The 26,288-nt window shown below is 41.7% G+C and overlaps 2 protein-coding genes and 1 long non-coding RNA gene across 4 annotated transcripts in view; 1 reads left to right on the top strand and 2 right to left on the bottom strand.

Annotated features, from left to right (window-relative positions):
* The window catches only part of LOC117186430 (neuronal acetylcholine receptor subunit alpha-7), a 378,182-nt gene that overhangs the window by 164,518 nt on the left and 187,376 nt on the right, over positions 1 to 26,288 (bottom strand). The gene's annotated exons all lie outside the window — the stretch shown is intronic.
* On the top strand, positions 3,342 to 3,905 carry LOC117186436. Its single transcript, XR_004471508.1, has 2 exons — positions 3,342 to 3,453; positions 3,515 to 3,905. It is a non-coding gene; the product is annotated as an uncharacterized LOC117186436 (long non-coding RNA).
* Positions 20,777 to 21,731, bottom strand: LOC117186434 (translationally-controlled tumor protein homolog). Its single transcript, XM_033387240.1, has one exon. It carries the CDS (start codon positions 21,601 to 21,603, stop codon positions 21,085 to 21,087), a length of 519 nt encoding a protein of 172 aa, XP_033243131.1. The 5' UTR covers positions 21,604 to 21,731; the 3' UTR covers positions 20,777 to 21,084.

Genomic DNA, 26,288 nt, shown 5'->3' with positions numbered 1-26,288 from the left:
GCCTTTCTCGATATTGAGGGAGCTTTCAACAACGTTGTACCGGGCGCCATTACAGAAGCCCTGACTGACCTGGGGGTGGACCGTCACTTGGTGATGCTCATTGATCAATTGCTCACATGCAGGACGGTGACATCATCGATGGGATCGTCCGCCCAGTCAAGGTATGTCAACAGAGGCACCACGCAAGGTGGTGTCCTGTCTCCTCTTCTGTGGAACATAGCAGTCAACAAGATTCTATGTGACCTGGAAGGGGGGGCTGCAATGTCGTGGCCTATGCGGACGACGTTGCGATTATCTTCTCGGGGAAATACCCCCAAACACTGTGCGACTTAATGTCCACAAAGCTAGCGCAACTGTCGGATTGGACAGAATCGCGCGGTCTGGGAGTAAATCCCTCAAAAACGGAACTCGTACTATTCACAAATAAATACAAGGTCCCGCCCCTCAACCCTCCAATACTACAAGGATGCAGGCTCTCCTTTAGCGACAGTGCCAGTTACTTAGGGTTGGTAATTGACAAGAAGCTTAGCTGGAACCTGAATGTCAAAGACAGAGTGAAGAAGGCAATGACTGCACTCTACACATGCAAAAAAGCTATTGGGCTAAGATGGGGAATGATCCCAAGCATAGTCCAATGGATATATCAAGCTATAGTTAGACCAATACTACTCTACGGAGTTACGGTGTGGTGGCCGGCCCTATCAAAAAGGGCGATCACCAAGCAACTGGGCAAAGTCCAGCGGACTGCCGCCCTATGCATCAGCGGAGCTCTTCGCACCACCCCAAATGATGCGCTAAATGCCATCCTATGCCTACAGAGCCTTGACCTCGCAGGAAAGGAACGGGCAGAAGCAGCAGCAATACGTCTAAGAGACTCAGATCAATGGGTGACACAGTGCATAGGTCACTCAGCCATATTAAATAATAGCAGTACCGTCCCCTCAAAAACGGACTACCAAGTTCCAAGAGAGTACACAGACACTCCCTTCGACACAATCATCCCTCACAGAGACGAATGGCTCGAGGGACTCCCAGGCCCAGATGGGGCCATAAACATCTTCACAGATGGATCAAAGCTGGACGACAGAGTCGGAGGGGGAATCTACTCTGAACAGCTAAGCATAAGGCATTCCTTCAGACTCCCAGATCATTGCAGTGTCTTTCAAGCGGAAGTCATAGCAATCAGGGAGGCTCTAGACTGCCTACAAGCGGCTGCCGTCACGGCAACCAAGCTAAACATTTATAGCGACAGCCAGGCTGCGATCAAATCGCTGAGCGCGATTTCCTCGAACTCGGCCACCGTGGCAGACTGCCGCAAATCTCTGCACGAGATGGCTCAGCAATTTGCTATTAGCCTGATTTGGGTCCCGGGCCACCGGGACATCGAGGGCAACTGTATAGCGGACGAGCTGGCCAGATCTGGCACTACAATCCCCCTTCTCCAAGACAAGGAGGATATCTGTATGCCAATGGCCACCTGTAAGCTCATTATAAGGGAGCAATACAAGCGACTAAACAACGATATGTGGCAAACAGTGCCACGATGTCGCACAACTCGGCAAACATGGCCGACCATGGACATGAAGCGCACCTCCGAGCTCCTCAAGTTAAGCAGGAAAAGGTGCAGCGTGGTCACACGTTCCCTCACGGGACACTGGCTAATAGGCACCCACGCTAACAGGCTGGGGGCCCCACATAACGATTTTTGTCGCAGCTGTAGAGACGAGGAAGAGGAGGAGACAGTGGAACATCTGTTCTGCTCCTGCCCAGCTCTCAGCAGAAGAAGGCTACAGCACCTGGGCTCAGCCTTTCTACACGACATCTCAGAGATGTCCAAACTATGTCCCAGGAGGATAGCGAACTTTGTGAGAGCATCTGGCTGGGATAATTGCTGACAGGAAGTCTCACAACGCAGGAAGGAAATGATCCTATGCGGTATCACAACGGGCCGAAACCGGCCTAAGTGTGACGGGTTCCGAGCGAGCCCGGCAGCCGCCTCAACCTAACCTAACCTAACCTACATATATTTTTAGGTATTTTTTAAGACAAATCAAATAAAAAGTATAATTGTGGTGCATATTTTGGTGTATCGTGGTACTTTAGAATTCATTTATGGTTAAGTTTCGATCACACTACTATACAGTAACTTGCTTGGTGATCGTGTGCAATGTGTAAATTATGTAAAACGTGCCAAAAACAGTTTACAAATAAAACTTTCGAGACTCGTGGACCAACTTGGACGAATTTAAGGAGTGGCTGCGCAAGGTACCTGCGGATCAGTCAAAAGCTAGCTTACTGCTGCTATACAAATGCACATTTACCTTAGTAAAATGGCTATATGTATGTGCAAAAATTATTTTCAATTTTTCTTAAAAAGTAATAGCTGCTTGTTTTATTTGACTATGCAGTTATTTTCTCTTATTGTTGTGCTCAGTTACGACAAATTTTCGTCTTCTTTGAACTCCATTTGTGGTACCGTTCGCTTAGATAGGAGATCAAGCTCGCGCTCTACGGAGCAAAAAGATATTTGTGCAATCATGTTTATTCATGTTTTGAGAGTCGCAGTGCTAGCATCTTTTCAGTAAATGTGATAAGCTGATTGATTTTGTACGTAAGAACTCATTATTGCATCAAACCAATAAGAATATTAAAGAAAATAGAATTTTTAGTTAAAAATGCCTCGTGGTTCAGAATTGTCTGAGGAAGAACAGGGAAGGATCAGGGGAATGAAGTTAGCCGGCATGAAAACTGGTCGAATCGATTCGCTAATGAGTCGATATCGTAATACAATTACGATCTTTTTGAAAGATCCAGACGGTAACCGCATAAATCCCCAATTTGTTTTGTATTTCCATGGGGATCAATGGACTTTTCAACAGCATAATGCGCCAATTCAAGTTGCCCGTGCTACAATAGGCTGTTTATGCCTTTTTGTTTTGTACTTATTAAAAGCTAACAAAATAAAAATATAAAATAAATCAAAAAAATACATGCTGACAAAAAACGTCATTCAAAGCAGTGCACATATGTACATATAGCCATTTTACTAACTTTTCGACATACGCCCAAAAGAATAAAATAAGCTTCATAAAAAAAGCTTTGCAACAGAGGAGCATGAGGCGGCATTATGCCTTTATGTTGCCGAGCACTCGGCCATCGCTCCAATAGACCACCTTTCGCTTATGTGTATGCAACAGTTCAGCGACTGCAAAGCCGCCGTCGACATAAAATTCAAAAGGACTAAATGCACACGAATTATAAACAACGTTTTGGCTCTGCACTTAGCCTTATGCTGGATGTGTTGGATGTGACAATACATCTAACAACTAAATAAAGAGTACCCCTGATATAAATGTACCACACATCTACTTGCAATGAACACCCTGTGTCATGAAGACCTTTTTCCATCCCAACAGGATGAGTCCACTGACATAAGCGTGACAAAATTACTTGGTAAATATAAAATAAGTTATATACATTGGTGTGGGCAGTATTTAGTAGTATAAATCTTTAGGTGCCGCAATAAATTATTACAGCATAAAAATTGAATTTAATTCCAACTATCTCCGGAGACGCAATTACTATCGCAGAAGCTGTTAAACTGGAGCTGCATAACTTACATCTAAGTATATCAAATATGATTGGGATTGGCACCGACAATAGAAGCGTCATGACATGGCCAAAAAGAGCGTGTACATAAAATTAAAAAAGAGTGTACCCTCTCTAATATTGTTGTGTTTGTTCGAGGCAATAAAAATTGTTAAATCTATTCGCGGGAAATATATGATATGTTCAGACTCTCTATCCTCTATTCAAGCCATATCAATCCCCGATATTTTCAACTATTATGAATCCAAAATTAGATCCCTTCTAATGTAACTATAAACAAAAATAAAACTACTCTGGATCCCAGGTCATAAAAACATAAAAAGAAATGAACTAGTAGACCAAAAGGCGAAATCAGCTTCAATAATGCCCCTTACAAACACCTCAAGACAAACATGCTTAAAGAAAAACTTATAAAACTTGAACAAACATCGAACTGGTATCAATTTATCAATCCCAACAAAATAACAGCCGACCAATTCACCAAAGATTAGACCAAAACACCACATCAAGGATAAATCAAACAATAATAATTAGACTAAGGCTAGGGCATACAAGAATAACTCACCAACATTACCTAGATAGTATTAAAATAAATACTTGTACGAATTGCCAGAACAACGTCCCAATAACTATATAACTCACAACTCACAGACATACATTCGTTTCAAAATCTTCTTTAACAATAATCCGCTCACATTTCTTTCTAACCCAACTAAAACTGAAATCGACCGAATCATAGACTATTTAAAAGAAACAAATTTATACCAATTAATCTATTCCTATTTTAAAACCCATTTGATATATCTCATGTATAATAAGTACAACCTCGCTGTAAATAAATAAAAAAATATATATTTAAAATGAATACAGTGAAATTCATTGATACTACTTTCAAAAATTTAAGATGAACATTGCATTTAACAGTTTATACATTTACATTGATTTGACGAACACGATTGGCAATGAAACTACACACAAACATATATGTATATTTCAGGCGGAAGTTTTCGCCATCCGGAAAGCAGCAGAGGTCGCTCAGCTTATAGAGCGAGCACACGACGCGGTCAATCTTTTTTTATTTTTATACCCGATACTCAAAATGAGTATTGGGGTATATTAGATTTGTGGTGAAAGTGGATGTGTGTAACGTCCAGAAGGAATCGTTTCCGACCCCATAAAGTATATATATTCTTGATCAGCATCAATAGCCGAGTCGATTGAGCCCTGTCTGTCCGTCCGTCTGTCCGTCCCCTTCAGCGCCTAGTGCTCAAAGACTATAAAAGCTAGAGCAACGATGTTTTGGATCCAGACTTCTGTGATATGTCACTGCTACAAAACTATTTCAAAACTTCGCCCCGCCCACTTCCGCCCCCACAAAAGACGAAAATCTGTGGCATCCACATTTTTAAAGATACGATAAAACCAAAAACGCAGAATCGTAGAGAATAACCATATCTTTTAGACTGCAGAATCTGAATTGGATCGTATTATTATTATAGCCAGCATCAAGAAAACAATTTCATTTTACTGGAGCTGGAGCAGAGCCATACTGACTTAGTATCGGGTATAAATGTAGAGTTGCGGTGTCCGCAGCAACTCACAACGTTCCCCCTCGTTATACCCGATACTCAAAATGAGTATTGGGGTATATTAGATTTGTGGTAAAAGTGGATGTGTGTAACGTCCAGAAGGAATCGTTTCCGACCCCATAAAGTATATATATTCTTGATCAGCATCAATAGCCGAGTCGATTGAGCCATGTCTGTCTGTCCGTCTGTCCGTCTGTCCGTCCGTCCGTCTGTCCGTCCCTATTAGCGCCTAGTGCTCAAAGACTATAAGAGCTAGAGCAACGATGTTTTGGATCCAGACTTATGTGATATGTCACTGCTACAAAAATATTTCAAAACTTCGCCCTGCCTACTTGCGCCCCCACAAAGGACGAAAATCTGTGGCATCCACAATTTTAAAAATACGAGAAAACGAAAAACGCAGAATCGTAGAAGATGACTATATCTTCTAGAGTGCAAAATCTGAACCAGATCGTATAACTATTATAGCCAGAATCAAGAAAACAATTTCATTTTTTCTCGCCCTGTCTCTCTCTAACACACACGTAGCATAGCCGGCTTTGCTTAGAGTAAAACATTAGCGCCTAGATCTCAGAGACTATAAAAGCTAGAGCAACCAAATTTGGTATCCACACTTCTAATATATCGGACCGAGACGAGTTTGTTTCAAAATTTCGCCACACCCCTTCCGCCCCGCAAAGGATTAAAATCTGGGGATATTCACAAATCTCAGAGACTACTAAGGCTAGAGTAACCAAATTTGGTATCCGCACTCCTGTTAGATCTCACTATAAAACGTATATCTGAACATTTCACCCCACCCCCTTCCGCCCCCACAAAGGACGAAAATCTGTTGCATCCACAATATTGAGTATACGAGAAAACTAAAAACGCAGAATCATAGATAATGATCATATATATCAGATTGCTGAATCTGGATCAGATCAGATCATTTTTATAGCCAAAAGGAACAAATCAATTTGCACTGGCTACGCAGCACCCGACGTCACGCTCACGACTTAGTATCGGGTATAACTGTAGAGTTGCGGTCTCCGCAGCAACTCACAACGTTCCCCCTCGTTTTTATACCCGATACTCAAAATGAGTATTGGGGTATATTAGATGTGTGGTAAAAGTGGATGTGTGTAACGTCCAGAAGGAATCGTTTCCGACCCCATAAAGTGTATATATTCTTGATCAGCATCAATAGCCGAGTCGATTGAGCCCTGTCTGTCTGTCCGTCTGTCCGTCCCCTTCAGCGCCTAGTGCTCAAAGACTCTAAGAGCTAGAGCAACGATGTTTTGGATCCAGACTTCTGTGATATGTCACTGCTACAAAAATATTTCAAAACTTCGCCCTGCCCACTTGCGCCCCCACAAAGGACGAAAATCTGTGGCATCCACAATTTTAAAGATACGAGAAAACTAAAAACGCAGAATCGTAGAAGATGGCTTTATCTTCTAGAGTGCAAAATCTGAACCAGATCGTATAACTATTATAGCCAGAATCAAGAAAACAATTTCATTTTTTCTCGCCCTGTCTCTCTCTAACACACACGTAGCATAGCCGGCTTTGCTTAGAGTAAAACATTAGCGCCTAGATCTCAGAGACTATAAAAGCTAGAGCAACCAAATTTGGTATCCACACTTCTAATATATCGGACCGAGACGAGTTTGTTTCAAAATTTCGCCACACCCCCTTCCGCCCCCGCAAAGGATTAAAATCTGGGGATATTCACAAATCTCAGAGACTACTAAGGCTAGAGTAACCAAATTTGGTATCCGCACTCCTGTTAGATCTCACTATAAAACGTGTATCTCAAAATGTCGCCCCACCCCCTTCCGCCCACACAAAGAACGAAAATCTGTTGCATCCACAAACTTGCACTTTCGAGAAAACTAAAAACGCAGAATCATAGATAATGACCATATCTATCAGATTGCTGAATCTGGATCAGATCAGATCATTTTTATAGCCAATCAATTTGCAGTGGCTACGCAGCGCCCGACGTCACGCTTAGACTGATTTTCTGTCTCTCTCGCACGCATTTTTTGTCGTGTCGTTTAATATTAGCGGCGTCTGCCGGAGGAGAGCCATACTGACTTAGTATCGGGTGTAACTGTAGAGTTGCGGTGTCCGCAGCAACTCACAACGTTCCCCCTCGTTTATGTTCGATGGGTGGAGACGTTTGACTCTGCGTGGGATTTGGGGGTGCAGTAATCCTCTAGCTGTTTCAGTTGGATGGTTAATGAGCCTATCGTTGTTTCGACTGCTGTGATGGTTAATTTAATCTCCAACTTTTGGGATGAGGAGATCGCTTTCCAGCATTGTGGTCCGAACAAACCACGGGGCACCTGTCATCGCCCTTAGAGCCTTCGCTTGCATGACTCTGATTTTATTCAGATGCGTCTTCGCTGCACATCCCCAGACTTGAATGGCGTATGTCCATATAGGGATTATCGTTGCCTTTTACAATAAGACTTTATTGCGTAGGGGAAGCTTACTTTTTGAGTTCATGAGCCAGTGCAACTTTTTGAGTTTGTTTTGACATTTGATGACTGTAGCTCTGATATGTGGTCCCCAAGTCAGGCTTTTATCGAAGTGGACACCGAGGTAGCAGTGATTGCTCTTGCGCGGAATTATATTTCCGTTGAAGATTAGGTCTGGTGGGTGCTTGCTTCTTAAAGTAAAATTTACGTTAACTGACTTTGTTTCGTTAATTGTGATGTTCCATTTTTTGACCATTTTTCCACGGATTCGAGGTAGACTTTAAGTTGTTCAGCAACGGCTCTGTAGCAGGTGGATGATGAAAGAATAGCAGTATCGTCAGCGTAAGTGGCGACCAGGAAGTTGCTTGGGTTGACGTGTGGTAACGGCATGTCGCATGTAAACAATGTGTTCAGGATTGGCCCAAGAACGCTGCCTTGTGGAACTCCAGCTCTGATAATTTTTATGTCTGAAATAGCGTCCTTGATTGTGACAATAAACGTTCTTTCTCTCAAAAATGACTTTATGACTGAATACTGGGGGGCGGGTAGTAGAATCTTTAGTTTATATAAAAGTCCCTTGTGCCAGACTTTGTCGAAAGGTTGTTTCACGTCGAGAAACACCCCTGAACAGTATTGCTTAGTTTCATAAGCGTTGAGGATGTGTTGAGCCACTCTGTGTACTTGTTCCGGGGTCCCGTGCTGTCTTCTGAAACCGAATTGGTGCTGTGGAATAACTTCTTTTGAATATCTTGGAGAAAACTGGCAGTATGCTTATTGGTCTGTATGACTCTAAGGCTGACGTTGGTTTACCTGGCTTTAGTATCATCACAATCATTGCACACTTCCATTGGGTGGGGAAGTGGCCGATGCGAAGGATGGCGTTGTAAAGTGCAACTAAAAACATAACTCCCTTGCGTGGAAGCAGTTTTGCGATGCGGGCATCTATTAAATCGTGCCCAGAAGCTTTGTTGTTCACAAGAGCTTTTATTTCCGCTTGGACTTCAGCAGGCGAAACTGGCTTGGTTGGTATCGACATCTGTAGGGGCGCTTCTAAGTACCAGGAGAGAGCTCGCGTGTGATTTTGAGGTGCTACATCGGCTGGAGTGAATCTGGTGTCTAAATTTCTAGCGAACGCTTCTGCTTTTTCCAAGTCAGACTTGACCCAGGTACCGTTGTCGTTTCTTAATGGAAAGCTGCACAGTGGCTGCCTCTTGATGCCACGGGTGAGTTTCCAGAGATTGACCTTGCTACTTTCGGCTCTTTTTAGCATTTCGTCGAAGTGTTTGCTGCTTTTCTCAGCGAGGGCCTTTTTTAAGTTTCTGCCTGCTCTGTGCATCTGAGCTTTAGTGTCTGGTTCTGCGGAGAGAGCTGCTTCCTGGATGAGGCTATTAAGCGAGCGTACAGCCGCGTCAATGTCTTCTGGAGACTCGAATCTCTCGTTAAGTCGAATTTGATCTTTCAAATGGGTTTGAAAAATCTCAATGTTTGCTCGACTGTGCAGGAGCTTCTGTTTAGTAGGGTAGTCGACAGGGGATAAGTGCATTTCTATGAGAAGTATGTGCAGGAATCTATGGAGAACGCCCTTGTAGCGCGGTCAATCTATTCGTCGACAGTCAGGCGGCAATCAGATCCATGCGGGCGTCCGTGCTCAGTTCCAGAAGTGTCTTGGCGAGCAGGGAGGCACTAGATACCATAAGCACGACAAAGTCAGTGCGGATCTATTGGGTTCCCAGTCACCAAGGCATCGAAGGGAACGAGGCGGCGGACGTACTAGCTAAGGAAGGCGTCGGGCTGGAGAATAGGAGAACCGAGAATGTGCCTGTCTCCCTTAGAACGCTGCAAAGCGATCTAGAGAAGCAGGCTAGATCACAAACCGAAAGCAGGTGGAAGAGTACCACCACCTTGTAATGTGCCAGAAATTCATATTCGTAGAGGTGTGAGATTGTATGTACGGATGGAGGTTATACATACTTTTTTTGACGGTCAGACACCAATAGTATAGCAGGATTTCGGAACGTGTACCTCTAGCTATGCTCTAACTAGCTCGCCGGAATGTCGTGGGATCTTTCCTACTCTCCTATCTGCTATACGAACACATTCGCAAAGATGTTTTAGGTACACTTGATTTAATGTTCAAAAGGAACTCTACAAAAGAAATCCAAAAAGAAAAGAATGTGAATTTTAACTAACTGGTTAACCGACTACCGACAAATAGTCAGGCTATATTCCGTCGCTCTTGGGGAACTCAGATGACTTTGACCCCTTTTCTACCCTCCCTACCTTTGTATGCCGTTTAACCCTAATCGAGCGCATCTCTATTTGATCATCGGACTTCCTCAGGCTCTACTCAGGACAAACACGAAAGGTTTAATGTTCCATTATTATCTACTAATTATTATTTAATAATTCAAAATTTAAGTGTTTGGACTTCATGGTTTTCCAGATAAGTATAAACTTAGCATAAAGTAATTAAATAAAGAAGGAGGAAATAGTAGCAAGTTATACCTAGTTATATGTGTATATGTATATAGGACTTATGTGTAGAGAATATGGCGTAAAAGAAATTAAATTGGAAAGAAGAGAAAAATATGATATTTATATAACTAGAAGGCAAACGTGAAAGAAAAATTAGTAGCCGATCCGCTTTAAATTATGGCACGGATATAGTTGTTTTATATACCGGAATAGAAGTTTTATAAGACAGATATATATTTCGAAAATACTCGAGAATTCCGTTTGAGGAAGTTCGTAACTCACTCATACTTTATACGAATTATCCGGCGTGTCCGTTGAGCTCAAGGGGCGACGTAGGAACATATTCTGAGGAAGGGAGAAAAATTATGAATATACAGGTCTTCACTTCTAATTCGGATGAAACACCGATTTTCTTTCCATTTCCATACCCGTACGACGACGATTTGCCACTCAACGGCTGATCTTAAAAAAATGTGGTTTTCATTTACGCTAATTTCTAATTATGGGTGATTATATACATTATTGGTTTTTTTCTTTTTTAAATCTATACAATACAAAAATAGTTAGTGCGTAGCCTAATCTTTAATAAATGGAAAATCTTACGACGAGACTCAAAACTAATACTTTGGTACATTTTCACACGACGACTATTAAACGGCAGTGTGGATCGCCGCAGAATAATGTTTTATTTTCACAGTTTGAGAGCCACTCCACACATTGCGAAGAACTACATGCAAAAGCCTTAGCCGCGCGCTTAATTCATAAGCGAGAAGGGTGACGAGTGCGGCATATTAGTTTCTCCGAATTCGCAAGAAAACCATTCTTCTCGTCTTACTCCAAAATGTACTTCACCTCAAGTATGCCTCCACATAACTTCGGGTTTCACTCTAGTATATCTTCGGACGGCTCTTTCTGGTTTATTTGGTTGTAGTTATCGTTGGTTTATGTAGATGCTGGTTCCTGGGAAATCCGAGGTCTTTCCCAGATCTACTAAGAAACCGATGGACTTTGACGACCTCGTTCTTGGAGGGGGGGTCAATTGGTTTTTCTTTCCCAGTGTCGAACGTAGTAAGATTTCCCGCCCTATGATACGAGACTGTTTAAGCTGTGTCACTATTGTAAGGTCCAAATACCTTTTATTTTTCTTAATCCAAAAGGAATAATGTAGTCCACCAGAACTTCAATTTACTTGGCACGTGTTTGATTGCACAACGTTTTCAAATTCACTTGGATATATATATTTGTATAAAAAGACACATCCGAATTCGCACAGCTTCACTATAGTAATGATCTAGCCAGAAGTTCTATTACTTGCATTAGCCCTTACGATCGGAACTTTACCTTCCACAGCCAACGGAGTAATCGTACGATTTTAGACAAAGCTTACACCTTGCTTCCCTAGATAACGGAGTAATCGTACGATGCTAAGCAAAGCTTACACATAGCTTCCACGACTAACGGAGTAATCGTATGATTTCTAGTAAAGCTTTAAAACATAACTCCCACAGATCCACGCTGCTTCTCTAAATTAGACATTAAGCTCTTCAATGGAAGCTTTAACTACTGCTCTCTTGTAATTGATCTCTTATCTTGTTTTTGTAAAGAGCAGAGTTAATCTTAAACGCGAGGGCCGTACTTCCCAAGCTGTTCTCTGGAGTTTTAGAGTCACAACTGGCCACTACACTAAACTGGCGAAGCCTAAACGGAAAAAGGACAGTTGCCTAGTGTTTCACTTGTATGTCTTTGAGGTGAAATATTCCTAAGTTTTTACCCTGTTCGTTCTTCAGTTGATAATAGGATGAGCCAACTCGTCTAGATACCACGGCTGAAATAAAAACCGGCGCTTGCATTGAACTTTTTAATAGCATTGCTTTGGCAGAAATTGCGGGCAAGTACTGGCTCTCCAACCTTAAACTCTACTTTTCGACAGCGTAGATTATATCGCCTAGAATTTTGTTCATGTGACTCTTTCACCTTTTTCTTTGCCGATTCGCGAATAATTTGTAGTGCTTCCGGATAACTAATGCGGCTATCCTCCGATAAGAGTCTTAAGCGGCGAAGCAACTCATAGTCTTTGCCATTCAGAATCATATTTTGTCCAAAGGTTAGGAAATAGGGCGAGTACCCGGTGCTTTGGTGAATGTTGGATCTGAGAGCAGCACTGATTTCCGGTAATTTGGTATCCCAAGTGGAATGATCTCGGCTTATGTAAGCTCTTATAGCTGCTAACACCGATCTATTAAGTCTCTCACTGGCATTCGCCTGTGGTGAATATATCGCCGTACGAATATGTTGTATCCCAAAGCGGGTTAGAAAAGCCTGAAAGGCTCCAGAAACGAAATGAGATCCGTTATCTGTTAATATCACCTCGGGGACTCCAAATGTACAGAACAAATAATTTTCGAGGTAATCGCACACCCGATTGGAAGTAAACACCCTAAGGGGGCATAGGAAATGAAATTTTGTGAAGTGATCTACGATAATAAGTAAACCAATATGCCCTTTCTTGGATCGGGGATATGGACCCAGCAAATCCATATAAAGCTTTTGAAACGGACGATCAGACACCATTGGTTTTCCCATGGGTGGTTTCAACACGGTGTTCGGGTGTTTGGTGTGACGACACACTTCACAATGAGTTACATACTCACGTATTTGCTTGTTCATTTTTGGCCAAAACAAATATCTTTTAATCTTTTCGATGGTTTTCCCTACTCCACTGTGAGCGGCATTGGGCGGATCATGGGCCCGCGAGATTGCACCTTGGGTGAGTTCCCTAGGAATCCACAATTTCCAAGATAGATTATCTACACCATTATTTCCCTGATCAGGTTCGGTTCTTTTGTAGACAAAATCATTGAGAATCTTCAAGTCTGGTAATTTGTCTTGCTTAGCGCGAATATTATCAATTAAGGTCATATATTCTGGTGATTTAAATTCTGCGGCAGATAGATCAACTATCGGACCCTGCTCTTCCATTTCAGAAACAGTAATTTCCTCTTTACGCGATAGGGCATCCGCTACCACGTTTAGTGAGCCCTTCCGGTGCGTTATCTCAAAAGAGAATCCCTGTAGTTTTATGGCCCATCGAGCTAATCTACCAGACAACTCCTTCTGACGCATAAGCCATTGTAATGAGGCATGATCGGTTATCACCTCGAATGCCTGACCTTCTACATAAGCACGAAACTTTTTAATTCCCTTTATCAACGCTAAACATTCTAATTCCGTGACTGAGTAGTTTTTCTGAGCTTTAGATAGCTTCTCGGACATGAATGCTACGGGTAATTCTTCTCCTTCTTCGTTTTTCTGAGCTAACACACAACCAATTCCTACAGTACTAGCATCACATAACAGCAAAAAGGGTTTTGAGAAATCAGGAGTAGACAAAATGGGAGCTGACGTCAAGCACTGTTTAAGTTTTTCAAATGCCTGATTGGCCAAAGGGTTCCACGCATACGCTTTCGGTTTCTTTAATAGTTCTGTGAGGGCGCAACTTACCGTTGCATAATTGTCCGTAAGTATTTCTGCTACATTCGGTTTGCTGAATTTACCTCGTGGAAAAGGGTTATGGTTGTCTTTACAGAAGTTTTCATGCTTGCGAACTTCTTCTCTCAGGCCAGTTCGATCGCTGATTTTGAGATGCAAGAGTTCATATCTGAGGGCCGTTTTTGCGTTACGTTTTAAAATGTCTACTAACTTATTTTCGCTAACCTCGTGTGAGAGCCAGGACACTAATTCTTCGACGGCCGTCTGGTAATCGTCAAACGATTCACCCTCTCTCTGACGGCGTTTTCTAATCAACTCCCACAAGTCGAAATCATCTTTAGCATCATCGAATCGTTGTCTAAACGAGGCAGAAAAAGTTTGCCATGAAAACTGTGGGTTCTTTCTATGGAAGTTCCAAAACCAATCGCTGGCTTTAGACGAGAAAAGCAGATGCATATTGTCACAGAGTAATTCGTAATCGTTATTTAAAGTGGAGGATGTAAGTGAACGAACCCTGTACAGGAATTCGTCGACGTGCATAGCGTCTTTGGATCCGTCAAACTTTAGTCGCCAACTGGCTAAGATATCAGCGGCCTTCCCAGGAGCTATTACCCTGTTAGAGACATTTGGATGTGGTAATCCCCTTTCCCTTCCATTTTCTGAAGACAACGAGTTTCCTGTTATATTAGGCTCGTGATTTTGCCTTGTCGCTTGCACAGGCGTGCTATCTGAAGCTATAGTCATCCTACCTAATTGTCCGCGTAGATTTTCTTCGATCAAATTTTTAACGAAAGAACTTAGCTCCACCATCATATCTTTCTGCTCACCTTTTATCAGGGCTTGTATAACCTCAAGGGTTCTTTCCGGCATATCTCCTTCGCCCGACCTATGGCTGATACTGCCCAAAGAATTATCCCGAAATTGTTGAGACTGCAACCTAGTATGCATCCCTCTGCGCGATGTAGTTCCCCGTCCTTGTTTAGGCCTAGCCCCTCTTGACTTTTGATGTCCTCTCTCTGAAGCGTTTGACTCCGGGTTGGATCCCCCTTCTAACGGCACTATACCCGAACCCATGTCGGGTGGTAATTCGGCTGCTAGAGTATTCTCATCAAACGAAAGTTCCTCCGGATTCAACTCCGCCCTACATACGGGGCAATTTCTGTTATTTTTCACGAATTCTTTCATGCAAGTATCATGATACCGGTTCCCACAAGACGTAGTACATATTAGTTGACTTCTTCTTATGGCTTATTGACATATACCACAGATCTGGGCGTCCACGTCACCCGACGCCTTGCCCCCTGGGGTACGTTGTACTGGTGATATGTTAAGGTAACCCAGTAATACGAGTTCTGATCACTAAATGTGGAAATCCCTAATTATAGGACCAAAGCTTCAATAAATTCTACAAAATTTTCCTAAATACCCAATATTTGTCCTTTTCGAGCTTGACTCCGTCCGATATACGCTTTCTCTTGTCGCCGGAATATAACCTCAATGAAATCTAAATTGGTCTATAGTATGTTTATGTGGTCAGTAACCTTGGCAATGGCTAATTTCCAAATCTATATCTAGAAAATTAGACTTCCGAAAGCCATCGATACTCTTTCCTCATAAACTCTTTTGGGGTTATCCTATTATAATTTGGCCGACCTATCCGCCTTCGTGAATAGCTGTCGTATATTCGCAAATTAATTCTGGTAACAACAAAAAAAAATATCAGTTTCCATCCCTTGCTACCTGGCGGATTCTATTTGGTTAGGTATTCCGAAACTCAGAATCTTAAACCCAAAATTCCATCAATATCCTCCGTTACAGTAGTTGGACGGGAATTATTAATTTTAATGTGGAATTTAAAATTGCAACGAGCAAAGTTTTTGGGGGTTTTAACCAGTAGTAACTCGTACTCTGGCCCCACGTTGGGCGCCAATCTATGTAATGTGCCAGAAATTCCTATTCGTAGAGGTGTGAGATTGTATGTACGGATGGAGGTTATACATACTTTTTTTGACGGTCAGACACCAATAGTATAGCAGGATTTCGGAACGTGTACCTCTAGCTATGCTCTAACTAGCTCGCCGGAATGTCGTGGGATCTTTCCTACTCTCCTATCTGCTATACGAACACATTCGCAAAGATGTTTTAGGTACACTTGATTTAATGTTCAAAAGGAACTCTACAAAAGAAATCCAAAAAGAAAAGAATGTGAATTTTAACTAACTGGTTAGCCGACTACCGACAAATAGTCAGGCTATATTCCGTCGCTCTTGGGGAACTCAGATGACTTTGACCCCTTTTCTACCCTCCCTACCTTTGTATGCCGTTTAACCCTAATCGAGCGCATCTCTATTTGATCATCGGACTTCCTCAGGCTCTACTCAGGACAAACACGAAAGGTTTAATGTTCCATTATTATCTACTAATTATTATTTAATAATTCAAAATTTAAGTGTTTGGACTTCATGGTTTTCCAGATAAGTATAAACTTAGCATAAAGTAATTAAATAAAGAAGGAGGAAATAGTAGCAAGTTATACCTAGTTATATGTGTATATGTATATAGGACTTATGTGTAGAGAATATGGCGTAAAAGAAATTAAATTGGAAAGAAGAGAAAAATATGATATTTATATAACTAGAAGGCAAACGTGAAAGAAAAATTAGTAGCCGATCCGCTTTAAATTATGGCACGGATATAGTTGTTTTATATACCGGAATAGAAGTTTTATAAGACAGATATATATTTCGAAAATACTCGAGAATTCCGTTTGAGGAAGTTCGTAACTCACTCATACTTTATACGAATTATCCGGCGTGTCCGTTGAGCTCAAGGGGCGACGTAGGAACATATTCTGAGGAAGGGAGAAAAATTATGAATATACAGGTCTTCACTTCTAATTCGGATGAAACACCGATTTTCTTTCCATTTCCATACCCGTACGACGACGATTTGCCACTCAACGGCTGATCTTAAAAAAATGTGGTTTTCATTTACGCTAATTTCTAATTATGGGTGATTATATACATTATTGGTTTTTTTCTTTTTTAAATCTATACAATACAAAAATAGTTAGTGCGTAGCCTAATCTTTAATAAATGGAAAATCTTACGACGAGACTCAAAACTAATACTTTGGTACATTTTCACACGACGACTATTAAACGGCAGTGTGGATCGCCGCAGAATAATGTTTTATTTTCACAGTTTGAGAGCCACTCCACACATTGCGAAGAACTACATGCAAAAGCCTTAGCCGCGCGCTTAATTCATAAGCGAGAAGGGTGACGAGTGCGGCATATTAGTTTCTCCGAATTCGCAAGAAAACCATTCTTCTCGTCTTACTCCAAAATGTACTTCACCTCAAGTATGCCTCCACATAACTTCGGGTTTCACTCTAGTATATCTTCGGACGGCTCTTTCTGGTTTATTTGGTTGTAGTTATCGTTGGTTTATGTAGATGCTGGTTCCTGGGAAATCCGAGGTCTTTCCCAGATCTACTAAGAAACCGATGGACTTTGACGACCTCGTTCTTGGAGGGGGGGTCAATTGGTTTTTCTTTCCCAGTGTCGAACGTAGTAAGATTTCCCGCCCTATGATACGAGACTGTTTAAGCTGTGTCACTATTGTAAGGTCCAAATACCTTTTATTTTTCTTAATCCAAAAGGAATAATGTAGTCCACCAGAACTTCAATTTACTTGGCACGTGTTTGATTGCAACGTTGTGCAAATTCAAATTCACTTGGATATATATATTTGTATAAAAAGACACATCCGAATTCGCACAGCTTCACTATAGCAATGATCTAGCCAGAAGTTCTATTACTTGCATTAGCCCTTACGATCGGAACTTTACCTTCCACAACCAACGGGGTAATCGTACGATCTTAGACAAAGCTTACACCTTGCTTCCCTAGATAACGGAGTAATCGTACGATGCTAAGCAAAGCTTACACATAGCTTCCACGACTAACGGAGTAATCGTATGATTTCTAGTAAAGCTTTAAAACATAACTCCCACAGATCCACGCTGCTTCTCTAAATTAGACATTAAGCTCTTCAATGGAAGCTTTAACTACTGCTCTCTTGTAATTGATCTCTTATCTTGTTTTTGTAAAGAGCAGAGTTAATCTTAAACGCGAGGGCCGTACTTCCCAAGCTGTTCTCTGGAGTTTTAGAGTCACAACTGGCCACTACAACCTGCAGAACCTCGAAAATTATGTGCAAGGAACGCAATGAAAAACTAAGCCACTACCTACTGCAGCTACCACGAAAGAACTGTAGATTGTTAGTGGGAATACTAACAGGTCATTGCCTGGCAGCTGCACATGCAGCAAAGCTTGGCATCACCAACAGAGACAGTTGTAGGAAATGCGATGAACCTGGGGCTATCGAAACCCTGGAACATCTCATCTGCAACTGTCCGACTCTCTCAAGGGCTAGGAGGAGATACCTGGGCGCCCCAGGTATCTATAGGTAATACTATATATTAACAATATAGTTTAGTATTTTTGGTCCGATATTCCATTCTTGGAATTGCGTAGCTATTGCATGAGTCCAATTTTGTCAAAGGCTTTATTGAAGTCTAATGTTATTATTGATGTCTAGTGTTATGTTGTCTGTGGATAGTGCATTAGTTATCAGATGATCTAAGTACGCTAGATTGTCTGTAACTGATTTTCCACGCTTGAAACCTACTTGATTTGTGTGTAAATGTTTGTTTGTGGTAACAAACCACCATAAACTTTTGGCTATGATTTTATTTAGAGCTTTTGCGAAGCAAGAGTTTAGAGAAATCGGGCGGTATTGATGTTTTGATGCAACCGGGTTTAGCTATTGGTATGACAAGACCTATTTTGTAAGTTTGGGGTGTATACAGTTATAAAGTATATTATTGTAATGTTTTAAAATTCTATCTTTGACTTCTGGGGATGTATTTGAAATCATTGGGTAGGAGATTCGATCAATACCTGGTGTGTGACCCTTTTAGCTTCAGAGTGCGGAGGAAAGTTCAATTGAAGTGATATCTGATTCTATTATCTGAGTAGATTGTGATGGGGGCGAGTTTTGATATGTTGAAATTGCATATTTGTTATTAGTAAATATGGGCGAGAAGTTGGAATCTTTGGATTGATCGGACCAGTATTCAGCAAATGAATTGGCAATGGAGAGCGTCTTTTATTTTACCAAGTTTGACTTGTCTTTTTTTGTGGTTGGATTTCTGAAGTAAAAGAGGAAAGTGACTTATTTTTGGCTGACTAAAGCTCTTTTTCAATTTTGCCGCTGCTTTTCGAGAGTTAATGATGTTTGTAGTTGTAATATGTGTTTTTAGTTTGTTCTATGTTTGTTTTTTTTCGTTATTGAGAGTTTGCAGTCCATTGTTCCTCAAGGAAACGTTTCTGAAATGGTTTTTAATTGATGTTTGTGGGATGGTAAGATGGACGCTTTGTAGTTGAGTTTTATTTAGACATGATGATTCTTTATTAATATTGTTTAAGGGCGTATTTTTATACCCGATACTCAAAATGAGTATTGGGGTATATTAGATTTGTGGTGAAAATGGATGTGTGTAACGTCCAGAAGGAATCGTTTCCGACCCCATAAAGTATACATATTCTTGATCAGCACCAGTAGCCGAGTCGATTGAGCCCAGTCTGTCTGTCCAACTGTCTGTCCGTCCGTCCGTCTGTCCGTCCCCTTCAGCGCCTAGTGCTCAAAGACTATAAGAGCTAGAGCAACGATGTTTTGGATCCAGACTTCTGTGATATGTCACTGCTACAAGAATATTTCAAAACTTCGCCCTGCCTACTTGCGCCCCCACAAAGGACGAAAATCTGTGGCATCCACAATTTTAAAGATACGAGAAAACTAAAAACGCAGAATCGTAGAAGATGACTATATCTTCTAGAGTGCAAAATCTGAACCAGATCGTATAACTATTATAGCCAGAATCAAAAAAACAATTTCATTCTTTCTCGCTCTGTCTCTCTCTAACACACAGGTTTCATGGTCGGTTTTGCCAATTGCAAAATATGAGTTCAAGGATCTCAGAACCCATAAGAGCTAGAGCAACCAAATTTGGTATCCATACTCCTGTGATATCGGACCTTGACCGTTTTGTGTCAAAATTTCGACAAACCCCCTTCTGCCCCCGCAAAGGACGAAAATCTGAGGCATCCACAAATCTCAGAGACTATTAAGGCTAGAGTAACCAAATTTGGTATCCGCACTTCTGTTAGATCTCACTATAAAACGTATATCTTTCGCCCCACCCCCTTCAGCCCCCAAAAAGGACGAAAATCTGTTGCGTCCACAATATTGCAGATTCGAGAAAACTAAAAACGCAGAATCATAGATAATGACCATATCTATCAGATTGCTGAATCTTGATCAGATCGGATAATTTTTATAGCCAAAAGGAACAAATCAATTTGCAGTGGTTACGCAGCGCCCGACGTCACGCTCAGACTGATTTTCTGTCTCTCTCGCACGCACTCTTCGTCGTGTCGTTTAATATTTGCGGCGTCTGACGGAGGAGAGCCATACTGACTTAGTATCGGGTATAAATGTAGAGTTGCGGTGTCCGCAGCAACTCACAACGTTCCCCCTCGCTTGTATTAAAATAGTCTGTTTTTTCCTTAAAAAAGTGTAATGAGGATAGGGAAATGGTCACTTCCGTGAAGGTCGTCGATGATTTTCCAGTTAGTGTATTGAAATAGGTCTGGAGAGCAAAATGATAGGTCAATATGTGTGTATGTATTGTGTGTGGTAAAGTGTGTGGGGGATTTGTCGTTTAAGAGTACATATAAAGCTGGTATTATTTAGGAATTCGGAATTTGGAAATTGCCCCTAGCGTTATTTTTTGGTGAGCCCTAAAGTTTGCTCCAACTATTACAATCACCTAAAATAACTGAGCTTGAGTTATGGCTGAGACCATTGTGTAGGTTACTTTCGTTAAAATTTTGGCTTTACGATATGTATGCAGAAAAGATTTTGAATTTTTCTTCGATTCAACTTCAATAGCAGTTGCAACGGAGTCAGTTTGTAAATGTATTTCATTTGATTGTATTGAGTTATGTATGATGATAGCTGCACCCCCAAAGTTGAGTGAATAGTTTTTAGCATAAAGTGAGAAGTGGATGCGAATTGGTATAGAAAATTTTGTTGTACTTAATAAATCAAATAAAATCGCATCGCTCGGTACAGGGGATTCGTCAGCAGTGTAACATAAATTTAGGACTTTCAAAATTGTAACTAATTATCGGATAAATATATAGAAGGTATGCATGAGTATGTTCCTCTGGTTGGGCTGGGCGGGGGGCCGGTGATGATGCCCCATTCCTGTGCGTCTGCTGCATGGAGCGTTGCTTCTTTGTGGCCGTGGCTGAGGGCCTGAGGTTGGAGGTCTTCGATGGTCTCCCCATGCAGAAAAAAAATCTAGACACGCACACTCAGAGCTTAGCACTTCTCCTCCTCGAGACCGTGCTTGAAGAACATGAGCACTGGAATGCTCTGGCCATCGATTTCGCGGTACTCGACCAGGGCGACCATGCCGTCGCAGTCCATGGACTCGCCGGTGAAGAACTGCAGCTCCTTGAAGCGGCCCAAGATGTCCTTCATGGCTTTGTTCATGTTGGTCTTGAAGACATCGACCTGGTCGGGAGACTTCTCCGCCAGCTTGGCCAACACCTTCTTCATGTAGTCCTTCAGGTAGAGGGTGTACGATTTCTTGTCGCCGAATGCAAAGCATTCCACCAGACGATGATTCAGCACCACATCGACACCGGACTCAACGTTGGTATCTGTGCCTTCATCGGCCTCCTCGGCAGATGCATTGGCACCATCGAGTTTAATTTCGCTGCCCTCACGGCTGATCAGCTTGCCATACACCTCGTAGACTACGTCATCGACCAGCTTGATTTTGTAGGTGTCGGCGAACATCTCGTCCCCGGTGATGATATCCTTGAAGATTTTCATGATTGCTGGTGTTGGATTGGCGAAAAGATGGCGTTTAAACTCCTTGCAAATCTGCTATTATAACTGCACCGAACCGGGACCGCGGGAACAACGTGCCACGCGCTATTTCGAGCAAAAAGAAAGAGAGTATTGTGAGTATTAAATAAATATGTTTCTCGTAAAGCAATTATATGAGGTTGGTATTGTTTTATAACAATTTGTAATTCATTGTAGTAGTTTATGTAGCCTCGAAGGTTCCATTGGATTATTGTCAGAGTCATTTTTGTAAGTTTTTATCTTTTGAGTGCTGATCACTTGGAGTGTTTTTATTTGATCTGTTAGTTTTCGTCGGATTCTATTACCACTGAGTAGTTGTTGCTACTCAAGGCGTCAGTATTTGGCTTTTACTGTCTTGTTTTCTTGCTGCTTGAGCTTTTTAATTTGTCCGCAGCCTAAATTGCTGCTAATCTGCGTTTAGAGGTAGTTAGTGGTACGATTTTAACATTGTTAGAGGTTGTGTCTATGTTTTTATGGGAATTTGTTAGGGTGTTTATCTTACTGTCTATTTCTGAGTCAAGAGCAGAGTACGATACTGGTTGGCGTTTGAGTGCAGATGCTTGCTGGGGGTGATGCTGTTTTTGAGATGCTGTGTGTTGTTGTTGTGATATTGTGTGTTGTTGTTGTGATGTTGTGTGTTGTTGTTGTGATGCTGTGTGTGGCTGTGTTCCCTGTTCGAAGTATTGAGAGAGTTGTTTTCTTGTCGCATTTGTTTGTGGTTTTAATTGCTTGGAGTTCGTATTGCATGATAAAGATAGGACATTTTTTACTGGTGGAGTTATGTGGGTTCGAAGAGTGCTGGTCGTTATTGCAGTTAACGCAGTGTTGGGTTTTGTTGCATTTCTCTAGTGTCGTCGTGTCAATGTGGAAATCCTCTCCGTAGTTAAATCCCAGTTTTTTTTTACAACATTTTTGGAGATGTCCAAATTGGAAGCAGCTGTTGCATTTCATTGGAAGTGGTATATATTATTTTACTTGGGCTCTTTGATATCGAATCATTATGTACTCAGGTAGGGTTAGTAGGTTGAATGTTATTATGCATCCACCAGTCTCTTTAAGAGTTCCGTTTTCTCTTTTTTTTAAATTTTCTTCACTTCGGAGACCTGTTGGTGTGCAATTTTGACTTCACCTCCACAGGTATAGTCAGCTTGTTTTTTGATGAGAAAGGGGGATACCAAGTTGAGATCTTTATCGGGATCTGTTCTCGAGATGTTTAGGAATTTCGGTCCAGGTGTTTGTAGTAGGGTTTTATTTTGGGGAGAGAGTCTAGGCCCTCGACCTGGGGGGTCCCCCATTACGACGCCTCTGGTTTTGGTTCCGTTAAATTGTCACTCAATTGTATATTTGTTTTTGTGACAGTTATAGTTATAGCTGATGGTAGTTATTGGTGATTCTGCTTTGTGCTAGGTTTTCCGATAAGCTTTAGATAGCGTATGCACGTTCGATCTCTATGAGAGTAGTTTTGTGACTGTAGATTTTGAATTTAAAAAATGAAAATATTTTGTGTAAAGACTTTCTTGACAGTGTCAAAAATGAGTAATCATTGTTTTTGTTGTTTTGTAATTTACTTATTTATAGTTTTGTTATTTTTTTTTCACTAACTACTTTATAATTAGTCCCTGAATGGTTATGAATTAAAAAAATTTGATAAATTTGAACCAAAGGCCATTATTTTCTTATCCAAAGTCAAAAAATTTAATTTATTTTCAGTGTGTAAAGAGTTTCTTGACATACTGTATATACAAATATATACATATTTATATATATATTCGTATATCTCTTTCGTAGTGATCAGACGTGTTTTTGTTTTGCGCTCCGCATTTTTTCCTTTTTGTTTTGAATAAACAGCCGGTGTTTTCCTAAATAAACTTTAATTAACTTCCTAACCAGACAACAATCTGGAAACCTATTCATTTACGCGAGTGCATGCCTTTTGATTTGTGTTAAAAAATTATTTAACTTTTTATTTTTCGGCGTCGGCTTGTGCTTGTGCATGTGTTTGTGTTGTTGCAGTGAGTGAGTACGCATTACATTGCATTGCAGTCCGCTCTCGTCTGGTAGCTTTTGTTGTTTTATCACTCTCTCGCTATCACCTCAACTTCAATAACTGTTCTTTCTCTCTCGCTCTTTAAACTTTCTGAGCAATAGCGCACTCTGCTTAGTAGCTCTCGCTATAATCGCTCTCCACTCTGCTCTCTTTTTTTACCAATTCCGCTTTGAGCGTTGTCTGGCACATTGGTCTGATACCAATTTGTTTTTCAAATAATAGTAAATAACTAAATAATAAAATGGAATACGCTGTGGTCTGTGCCAAAAAAAGCTGTAAGAAGCAGATCACCCACGATCAGCCGAATGTCCCCTGCTGGCTCTGCGACAGCGTAGTGCACGCAAAATGTGCTGGATTTTCTAGCCTCGTGAGTGATGCTATGCCAAACGTAATGGCTTGCATTACAGTTGCGAGGCATGCCGTACGGTGGAGAAAGACATGGTGGCTTTTATGAGGCAGACGCGGAGTGGCTTTAAGGAGCTGACCGTTGGTTTTAAAAAGCAATACGATCGGCTCCTAGCCATGGAGGCTCAGTTTTGCGGTTTAAAACTGCTGAATGAGTCTCCGAGGCGCAAAAAGGTCACTCCGCGGGATCTGCAATTGCCAACCGTCACTCAGCCGTGCGCCGCCGAAAAACTGACTCCGACCAAGTGTGCAGCAGTTGATCTCGTTTGCCACTCCAAGGGCAACGACAGCTGCTGGCGATGCAGATTCGGTAGCCGAATTCATCGCCTCGGAGAATGTGCAGCCAAGTACGTCTGCAGCGTCCGTGTCCGTGGTGTACGCAAGTTCGCTAGTTGTCCCGTCTATCCCGAGCCCACCAGTAAATAGACGTTCCGGACCTCCGGATATTGCCACCACAGGTACTAGGCCTGTGGTGACTAAACCACTGGTGGGAGTCCCACCAAAACGACAAGTTTTTGTTTCACGGCTGGCCCCTGACCTCACATCTAATGATGTAATTGCTTTTATTCAAAGCAAAATAAAAGCCGTGGCTTTAAAGGTGGAGAAATTTAACTTCTCTTATGCCAGGGAGATAGCCTCGTTTAAGATAAGCATCTCCCCAACTCAATTTGACACCATTTGCTCCGCCAAATTTTGGACGGAGCATTTGGTGGTGAAGGAGTTTAAGGCTAAGAAGAAGAATAGGCCCCCCATATCCCTTACAAGTCTTTCCAGTGTGCCACCCTCAACCTCAACTTCATCTTCCTCAACTTCCCGTCTTGCTTCCACCTTTCCAAAAAACTAACTTCTCTTTTAGTAACCTATCAGAATGTAAGAGGCTTGCGTAGTAAGCTCAGCATTCTTTTCCGGGATAGTGTTGCATTTGCTTCCCACGTTATTGTGTTTACTGAAACCTGGTTAAAGCCGGACATTCTTAGTTCCGAGGTTTTGGCAGGTCGGTACACAACTTTTAGAAAGGACCGTTCGTCTCGACGTGCAGGAAGGGTTCTAATTGCAGTGGACTCTTACTTCACGTCGGAACACTTCAAAGTCCAAGTTCAACAGGAACTGGAATTCCTGTGTGTAAAACTGATTCTTCCCGCTTTCGCTATATTCATTACTTGCTCGTATATCCCACCTTCTTCGGATATTTCAATTTATGAGCAGCACTTGTCCGCTTTAACCGCTGTTTCTTCCTCGCTATCTGATAAAGATCGTATGATAGTTCTTGGTGACTTCAACTTGCCAGGAACTGTTTGGTCTTGGGTAAACGAGTCTAGTATCCTAGTGCCCATGTCACGACATGACTTTGTTGACGGCTTGCTTGACCTGTCCCTGTCTCAAGTCAACCATGTGAAAAATTCCTTGGGTCGATTGCTTGATCTATGCTTTGTATCGGATCCGACCATAGTGTTGTTAACCCGAGCCCTTCCGCTCACTATACCTGAAGACGCCTATCACCCTACTTTCGAAGTGTCGCTAGATATAGGACCAACTGTATTGAATCGGTCGAGTAGGCTACCTGAACGTGTTCGCTGCTTTCGTAAAGCCGAGTTTGCGAAGCTTAATAACCTCATTAGGGATTTTGATTGGTCCGCTTTGTACTTGTGCACTGATGTCATAAAAGGCACAAACATTTTTTACAATGCTCTTGGCACATTTTTCGATTCTTGTGTCCCGCTTTCTTGTCCGACTAGATCTGGAAAACCCCCTTGGTTTACCAAAGAGTTATCCAGTCTAAAAAACTTAAAATCAAGACTTTATACAAAATTTCAAGAAGTGGGTTCTCCTACTTCTCACTCTCGCTATGTAATAGCTCGGTCAAACTTTTCAGTTCTTAATGCTCAATTCTATAAGAACTACCTATCTCGATGCAGGATACGTTTTTCTCAGGACCCTCAGGACAGTTTTACTGCTTCGTAAACAGTAAGCGTAGAACGTCCGCACACCCATCCTCGCTATCATTTTGTAATACGTCGGCAAATAATGATCAGGCAATTGCCGATCTTTTTGCCCAATTTTTCCAAACCACCTATTCTGAGGAAAGCTACTCTGGTCATCCGTACCCATACGGTTTACCGAGGTCGAACGGCATTTTCAGTCCCTTGTTAAATGAATGTTCCCTACTTCATGATCTTTGACTAGTTAAGTCGGTGTT

Source organism: Drosophila miranda, chromosome XR (genome assembly GCF_003369915.1).
Source record: "Drosophila miranda strain MSH22 chromosome XR, D.miranda_PacBio2.1, whole genome shotgun sequence".
Taxonomy (NCBI): domain Eukaryota; kingdom Metazoa; phylum Arthropoda; class Insecta; order Diptera; family Drosophilidae; genus Drosophila; species Drosophila miranda.
This window is presented reverse-complemented; position numbering and strand designations above follow the sequence as displayed.

Bases quoted from the DNA above. Each gene is read 5' to 3' on its own strand.
- LOC117186434 (XM_033387240.1), bottom strand. From the start codon at position 21,603: ATGAAAATCTTCAAGGATATCATCACCGGGGACGAGATGTTCGCCGAC.